The 8,638-nt window shown below is 26.5% G+C and overlaps 2 protein-coding genes across 9 annotated transcripts; one reads left to right on the forward strand and one right to left on the reverse strand.

Moving 5' to 3' along the window:
• Positions 1 to 594: 594 nt before the first annotated feature.
• LOC105250492 (protein phosphatase 1 regulatory subunit 42) lies at positions 595 to 2,183 on the forward strand. The gene is made up of 5 exons (XM_011256632.2): positions 595 to 938; positions 1,020 to 1,325; positions 1,456 to 1,690; positions 1,772 to 1,894; positions 1,965 to 2,183. Exons 1-5 carry the CDS (start codon positions 798 to 800, stop codon positions 2,117 to 2,119), a joined length of 960 nt encoding a protein of 319 aa, XP_011254934.1. The 5' UTR covers positions 595 to 797; the 3' UTR covers positions 2,120 to 2,183.
• Positions 2,184 to 2,986: 803 nt separating this feature from the next.
• On the reverse strand, positions 2,987 to 8,554 carry LOC105250466 (UDP-glucose 4-epimerase). 8 transcript variants are annotated; one of them, XM_011256570.3, is made up of 9 exons: positions 8,536 to 8,554; positions 7,854 to 7,931; positions 6,893 to 7,104; positions 6,189 to 6,332; positions 5,763 to 5,881; positions 5,381 to 5,671; positions 5,088 to 5,268; positions 4,585 to 4,869; positions 2,987 to 4,330 (listed from the first exon to the last, which is right to left on the reverse strand). In XM_011256570.3, exons 4-9 carry the CDS (start codon positions 6,316 to 6,318, stop codon positions 4,278 to 4,280), a joined length of 1,059 nt encoding a protein of 352 aa, XP_011254872.1. In that variant the 5' UTR covers positions 6,319 to 6,332; positions 6,893 to 7,104; positions 7,854 to 7,931; positions 8,536 to 8,554; the 3' UTR covers positions 2,987 to 4,277. The 8 variants fall into 8 exon arrangements, with proteins under 8 accessions (XP_011254872.1, XP_011254871.1, XP_011254874.1 ...); XM_011256569.3 differs by lacking the exon at positions 8,536 to 8,554 and adding an exon at positions 8,429 to 8,496; XM_011256572.3 differs by lacking the exon at positions 7,854 to 7,931 and having other exon boundaries at positions 8,536 to 8,552.
• Positions 8,555 to 8,638: the final 84 nt, after the last annotated feature.

Consider the following 8,638-nt stretch of genomic DNA (forward strand, 5'->3'; position numbering starts at 1 on the left):
AGACGTCCCGAGGCGAGCGAGTGGAGCGGCCTGTGGAACAGCCGGTGAACGGTGAGTAGATGTGATTTATCATATTTGCGTGACAATTCGTGCTTATTCGACGCTTATACAGCATCGCGATGTCCCGAATTACGTTCGAACAAATCGCCGCCGCATCATAATTCGATGCAATTCAAATAAAGTCGATCGCGTGAAGATGGTTAGGCTAGAAGCGATTTCAAATTTATTTTATATACGCGGTGCTGCACAGCCTATCTCGTAGGGCTGCCAACTGTTAAGGTGCAATTTCATTGACGCTAAAAAAGAGCGTCAATGAAAAGGCGGCTTTACACACTGAAAAAGTTGAAACTGTTTGAACTTTATTTTATTGACGCCATATCTAGAGAAAGTCTAGTGATTTTAATTTGCCGCTGATTTCTAGCGTCAATGAAATTGCACCTTAAACGTCACACCAGTGATAACCACAGACATCTATAGTATAGATATCTGTGGTGATAAAAGACGGGTTTTTTTGCGCATGCGCAACGCAACAGCCGATGTGTGCGCGATAAGAATAATATTTTAAATAAATTATATTTCAAATTATAATCTCTCTTTTAATTTCGATATTCTTTCACATATTCTTACAAATATTGCGCCCCTTCAGTCTTATGAAGGCACTGACAATACTGACATGAGCTCTAATATACATATGTATTTGACATATATTGTATATTTCATCGAGTCATCGATACGCTCAATGTTTATTCAATAAAATTCTGGGATAGACCGCTTATTGTCATAACTTTCGTTCAATTATGGTGAAACTGACGACAGATATTATAGAAAGAAAATATTCTCAAATATTGACTAGTAAATCACTTAGTAAAACAATAAAAAAGGATGAGTTGAAGAAATTAACTCATTTACATATGAATGACATGTTCATCAGCAGTATTGTAAGCAACATCAAGAGAAAAAGAATGATAAATTTAATGAACAATGTAATACATTTTTTATAAAACTTCATGTTTATATAGGGTGACCTCGATATTCATAAAAGCTTGCAAGTCATATATCTACAGAATAATAATATATCAAAAATAAAGAATTTAGATTTTGCGTGCAATTTGACACATTTATATTTACAACATAATCGTATAACAAAAATAGAAAATTTGGGATCTCTACAGAATCTTCAAAAGCTTTATCTAGGACACAATAATATCATTATAATTGAAGGATTGGAAAATACAAAACAATTAAAAGAATTGCATATTGAGAAACAAAAAATACCATTTGGTGAATCATTGTGCTTTGAACCACGCTGTGCTTCTGCCTTATCTGTAAGTGCAATGTGAATCTCGAGGATTCTTTGATATATAGGGATTAATTTATAGAGATTTAATTATAGAGATTAATTTATATATCTATTGAATAAATATATGTACATAAAAATTGTTTTTTTTCTTTCAGATGTGTCTGAAAATTCTTAATATTTCTGACAATCAAATTACATCCCTCAAAAATTTAATAGGATTTCATGAATTAAATACATTAGAAGCAAAAAATAATCTTTTGAATGATATGGATGATTTAACTAAAACAATAAGTACGTTATCCTCTTTGAAAGATTTGTCCTTGCAAGGCAATCCTGTTACATTATCTTACAGATACAGGGAGAATCTGATTGCTAACAGCATTTTGTTAGGTAATTAAATTTATAAGTTATAAATTTTCTTTTGTGCTATTATGTTTACTGTACAATTTTATCATTTTATTTTATGAATAGTTAATCTCGATGGAAAAATTGTAACTGATACTTGTCGAAATTTTATGAAAAAATTTAAAATGGAGAAACATAATCGACATGTAAAAAAGGCAATTAAAACTCCATTAGCAAACGATATAACAAGTATGTTAACAATAATCATTCATTTTTGAAGCAGTAATTATAAGATATAGTAATTATAAAAAATTTGTAGGTTCTCTGAACTTACCACCAGCTTTCAAAAGATCTATATCAAGAGCAATTTTTCAAGATCCTGGATCACAATTATTTATAAAGATTACTCCTGAATCGATAGGAAGTCAACAAGTATTCCCACCTTGGAAATCAATAAAAGAAAGACAGAAATGATTATTTTTTTACTATATTAATAACATATTTTTATATGTACTATTAGCATCAGAAATATGAAGAATAATCGTTATTTAAACTATTTTAATGTCATTTTAATGTCATTTTAATGTCATTTTAATCAAAAGCAAAATGTATCACTAATGAAAATATCTTATTACCACTTACTTTTTGTATTAATCAAATTACGATACATAGATATTTCAAAAGTCTTAAAAATTAAAAATGTTATTATATAGACATATATAAAATAAAACACATAAAAGTATCACACACAGAATATTATCTCTAGGATAAAATAATTTATAAAAAATACCTATAAGTAATGCACTATACCAGTGTATAAATAAATTAATTACATAGTAATTGTATTTTAACATTATTTAGTATCCTTTGTTTAAAATTTTATTTAAAAGAATCCTATATTAAAGGATTATTTTATTCTATCATTTTATTTAAAAATGATGGAAATGCAAATCAATTGAATAAAACATAAAAAATATCACAATACATTTTATAAAATTTATTCAATAACATTGTTATATTCAATAAAATGCAATTATTAATGCAATATTATGTAATGCATTAATATTAAGCAATATTATACATTTGATTTATGTACTAATGCATATGTATTTCAATTATAATTATAAAATCTACAAAATATATTTGCTAATAAAGAATTTTGCAAAATATATATATTATAACAAAGAAATAAATTTAAAATAATTAATAGTACAAAAATTTAATGTAAAAATTTGGCACTTATGAAATAATTTTCATATATTATAATAAAAAAAAACTGGACACAGGTAAAAATGTTTTGATAATAATTTTGAAAAATCAGGAATTACTATTATAAAAATATTTTACCCATAAATTTTTATATATTACATTAGATTGCTAAGTATCTCATATAGTAAAATGTAATGCAAAGACAGCTATTTATGAGTAGCTATTTATAAGTAGAATGTCATGTATCGTATGTTGCAGAATTCGATATGCCATATCTCTTGATAAGAAATGATGATGATTATTGTAAAGATAAAAATGAAAAATATCAAATGTGTGTGTGTGTGTTTCTTATCCTATAATATATTTTCTATCCATATAAAAATTATTGCTCTTAAATCATTTTTAACATCGACATTAGCGATCTAGTACCATTATAATATATGTCTGTGCATTTGTATTATACATATATACCTGATTTATATGTTTTAACACATTGAGCATTGTTTATAGTGTATATGTATATATTTGAAATATATATTCATGCTGTTCTGATGAAATTGTTCAAAGTTAGTATATTAGATTCCTTATTGCTATTTTCAATTATCCTTTATACAAGGCTCTCTCCCTTCTACAATTTTTATAAATCTATATTTTAATATGAATCTAAGGAAGGAAAAATCCTTCGAGAGAAAAAGTTCCCTCATGCTAGCCTCATAAAAGTTTAATGTTCCCTCACCACAATGCAAGATTATCTAATCACCATGCGATTATGCACATAAGCTATCCATCTTTCATGTTAAAATTTGTCCTAGTTATAAATCTTACAAATCTTATATATTTATATACTTTTTATCTTTCTTTTGATTCTCTTTAACTTTTACAATAGCTAAAAAAAGTAACAAAAATCTCTACTTATATCGTGCATAAAGTTATGGATATAATCGGTGAGCCAGTTGTGAAATGAAGGTAACACATTACAAATATAAGTATACAAAATATATATCAGTATTGATGAAAATATATATTTGTAAAAATACCACTCCAAGTTATCAGAGTCCTATTTTGTAATTATTTAAAATGGCACAATAATGCTATGAAAATTTAATTTCAATGTATATGCAGTTAAATGTTAACATGTTCATAAAAATTATCCATTGCACCAGATAATGAAAATGTCTTCTTAAATTTTAATTAATCTTTTTAAATTTGCGTCATCTTCACATGAATTCACTTAATATAGCAGTTACAAGATAAATAATTACTCTTTTTATATGTGCTTTGGTCTTAACTTTGGTAATATATTTGGTAACTATATACCACCGTGATTTCAATCATCTTTCTGATAATATATGAAAGGTAATATCTTTGAAAATGTAATACCTTCAAGCATGAATGATTAAACTTTAATAATAGATAATATTTATCAGTTTTTATATCCATTTGGATTATTTTGTTGCCATTTCCATGTATCTAAGCCTGAAAAATATTAATATATTTTTAATTTTAGAACATTATAATATGAATATTTTATAAAACTGCAGAAACTGTTCTATATAACAATTAAGTTAGCACAAACTATGCATATTCGCGATTCGTGAATAATATAAAGAAATTTGATTAGTCAAATTTGACAAATTTTCCGTACTATTCACGAATTATAAATAAAAAATGCTATAATCTGTGCTAGCATTATATTGCTAATTTATTATATTAATTATTATATATCTTACACATGTCGTCCATATTTTTTGTAGCAACCCAATTCAATTCTTTATTAGCGATACTAGCATCCGCATAACTAACAGATATGTCACCCGGTCTACGTTCAACTATTTTATATGAAATTTTCTTTCCAGATGCTTTTTCAAATGCATGTATAACTTCAAGAACAGAATAGCCTTTTCCAGTACCAAGATTTATCGGCTTAAATCCTTTTAGATTATGAGTTTTTTGATAAATTATAGCTTTAACATGTCCTACTGCTAAGTCCATAATATGAATATAGTCACGTACACCTGTATGTAAATATGTATAATTAGAAAAAGATTTTAATTATATCATCTCTAAATTTATCTTTCTTTCGAGTATTTTTTTTCCTAATATATCTTTTCAGTATATATGCAAATATTTAAGAAAATATATAAATTTCTTAATTAAAATATATAAATTTCTGTATTAAAAGACATTTATTTCTAATTAAATTCCTCCAATTAGAAATATATGAAACTTTTACCTGTGCCATCAGGTGTATCATAATCATTACCATAAACATATAATGTATCCCTTTTTCCAACAGAGACTTGTGCAATATAAGGCATTAAATTATTTGGTATACCATTAGGATCTTCTCCAATTTGACCTGAAGGATGTGCGCCAACAGGATTAAAATATCTCAAAGATATAACAGAAAATTCCTGCAAACAATTTTTATTAAAATGAATTATATATATATACACACATTAACCTTGTAATACTCGTAATATATATAACATGTATATCTTATAATATTCTGTAATATATATATACCTTATCTGATGTACACAAATCTTTTAATATTTCTTCAACCATAAACTTTGTCCTCCCATAGGGATTTGTGCAATTGCCAGTTTTCATATCTTCCACTAAAGGAAGTTGTTGAGGTACACCGTAAACTGTGGCACTACTTGAATAAATAAAATGTTTTACATTGTTCTCTCGCATAACTTCTAATAAATTTATTGTTCCACTGACGTTAGTTTTATAATATTCAAGTGGTTTTTGACATGATTCACTAACTGCCTTCAATGCAGCAAAGTGTATGACACTATGAAAAGTGTACTGCAATAAAATTATAATATTTTGAGTTAGAATCTTATATATTCTTAATTTACTCTTAAATATCAGTTGTGAGCTAATAAATATATTTTACCTTTTGAAATACATTTCTTAAATCATTAATATTTGTGATGTCACAATTAATAAATGCAATATTCTTATTTGTCAATTTTTCTATTCTGAGGAGGCATTCTGGTTTTTCGGAATTTAAGTCTGTGAGTATAAGAATAACTTAATTAATCTGTAAAACTTTTACATTTGCAAAAATATATTACGTGAAGACATTAGTTATTGAAAAGACATTATGTGAAAAGACATTACTACATAGAACAAGACAAATTATTATATAATTGTTAGAATTTTAATTTCTGAAATGAAGAACTGAATATTTTTAGTACATTCTTGATAGAAAATTTGTTAGAATTGAATGTGAAAAGTAGTTTTAAGTGTGTATATGTTATCTAATTCACGATAGAATACAATATATCATTGTTTTATTAAATGAGTTTTTATACTTCACCTTTATAGGCATTGCTAAGGTTATCAATTACTACCACCTGAAGATCTGCTTGTAATAATTCCAAGACTGTATGAGACCCAATATACCCAGCACCTCCCGTCACCAAAACATTCCAAGATTCGCTTGCCATTATTTAGTGCAATGCTGTTGTAAGTTTGTATACATATGTATATAATCTAATATACTCGTATATACACACATACACACATGCATATATATATATATATATATATATATATATATATATATATACACAGCTTATAAATTAATCTTTTATAAATGTATAAAAATATTAAATTTTATACATATACATATAAAATTTAATATCTTTATGTATTTTATGTTCTTATATAACGTTACACAGTATTAAGTATTTATTTAAGAAAATTACGAGAAAATAGAAAATTATTTAATGTACAATGCAATTTCCATACAATAAACATGCATTTCCAAACACAATAATATAATAAAAATAAATTTACTTTAATATTCAATAATAAAGAAATTATGACATTAATGATTCTTATATTGTACAAAATTATATTTCTAAAAGCTAGACAAATAAGAAAACGTGTATATATATTTACAGAATATAATCATACAAGCTGTTAAAACTTTTTCAGCCAAGTTTTGCAAAAATCAGAAGCAGTGCAGTTTAATTCACATTCGTATAACCTCACTGTGTGATAACTGAGAATACTGACCTTAATACGACCGAAGGTTAACAGATAACGATACATGTATCATAATAATAGAGTTATATAACATTGACACATCATCATAGGCGTATATTGCGATTGGCGAGCATAAGATATCATCTTAGGTTGAAGAGTCACTGTCATGGGCCTGATCGAAAAGATCGCGAAACTTGTCCGATAAATTAGAATCCCATAATCTAATCTTTCATTCCCTTTGTCTAAAACATATCGAATACCAATTTGTATGACATAACGGTTATAAGATATTTAGATCTCGTAAATTTCTCTCGTTTCTCTATGTTATGGACCACTCTGATTAATTTAATCATCGATTAACTTGATCAACGGAAGGATTTCAAAATTTTTATTATATTGTATCATATGTGAAAATATGTAAATTTTGATATTAATTGCCCCATAAGTTAATCAATGATAAATTAATTGGAGTTTGATCCAAGAGATTCTAATATCTTTTTCTATCAAAGTTTTATAACCATTGCCATAAACGTTTATGTATCACTAGATAGCTAACTCCTCCAATTTTATTTACATAAAATGACTATAATTTTACTATAAATGTAGCAAAGTGACAATTTCTGCTATGTCGAAACAAGTGTCAAAACAGCATGATAAATATAGGTAATACATGTGATTCTAACCTTCTTTACTCTAACTTTACGTGACATGCGATATATATATATATATATATATATATATATATATATATATATATATATAGATTATGGAGTAATAGAAAGAGAAAAAAGTGAGAGAAATAAAGAATTATATAATATATAATAATATAATGTCATAAATATGCTACTATTGAAGACAATTAAAACAAAAACGAAGAGAATATAGTCTCTTTTTTTAAGCATTATACAGGATGTCAAAAAAATCACATTATTTGAGAGCGAGTAACTAATCAAAACAAGAAAAAGTTTAGTAAACATTTTAAAACAAATACCTGTCGAGATATAAACTATTTATCGTCATTACAGAAAATACTTTATGTGGTGTCCATTTTTTATCACACATTTTTTACCTGTATTTCAAAGAACAAGAACTGCATTTTTCAAACATAACTGAAACTAAATACTAGTAAATATTTTTATACACTAAACAATAAATAAATAAAATAATGATGTATAAAAATAATATAATACAATTTTAAACATAACTGTCGAACTTATATCAGTAAACATGCTTAAGATCTGATTAATTAGGACAAGATTTTAGCTCCTTTTATTCAAATTAATCAATTCCAATTTTTAATTTTCAATTCTACGAACTTAAGGCCACAAGCTCGGCCAATCACAATCGAGCATTCTTGACGTAATCAATTTACATTTTAAAGTTATTGCGCGTGAAAAAGTTTAGTCGTAACCAAGGTTGTAAACAAATTACAATTGCAATCAAGCATTCTAATAAGATCTATGATCTGTTTATGACCTTATGGTTACGACTAAGCACTTTTTCACATGCAGCGATCCTTACAATTGATCCATGAAAATACTGCATTATAATGATCGATTTGCTTACAATTTTATGGATAAGATAAAAACTTTTCCACGTGGAATGACTTTTACGGTTCTCAAATGCTAGCTAAAATCTTGTCCTAATTAAAAAATAGACGAATAGACGATAACCAAAATTCCTCGTAACCGAGATAAAACTGACAAACGAGAACCGCAAGCGGCGACCAACAGTCTGATACGGGCTTAAGGCTATTTTATCTGATTCGCGGCGCCA

The sequence above is a fragment of the Camponotus floridanus genome, unplaced genomic scaffold (assembly GCF_003227725.1).
Source record: "Camponotus floridanus strain SB8 unplaced genomic scaffold, Cflo_v7.5 scaffold15, whole genome shotgun sequence".
In the NCBI taxonomy this organism is placed as follows: Eukaryota; Metazoa; Arthropoda; class Insecta; order Hymenoptera; family Formicidae; genus Camponotus; species Camponotus floridanus.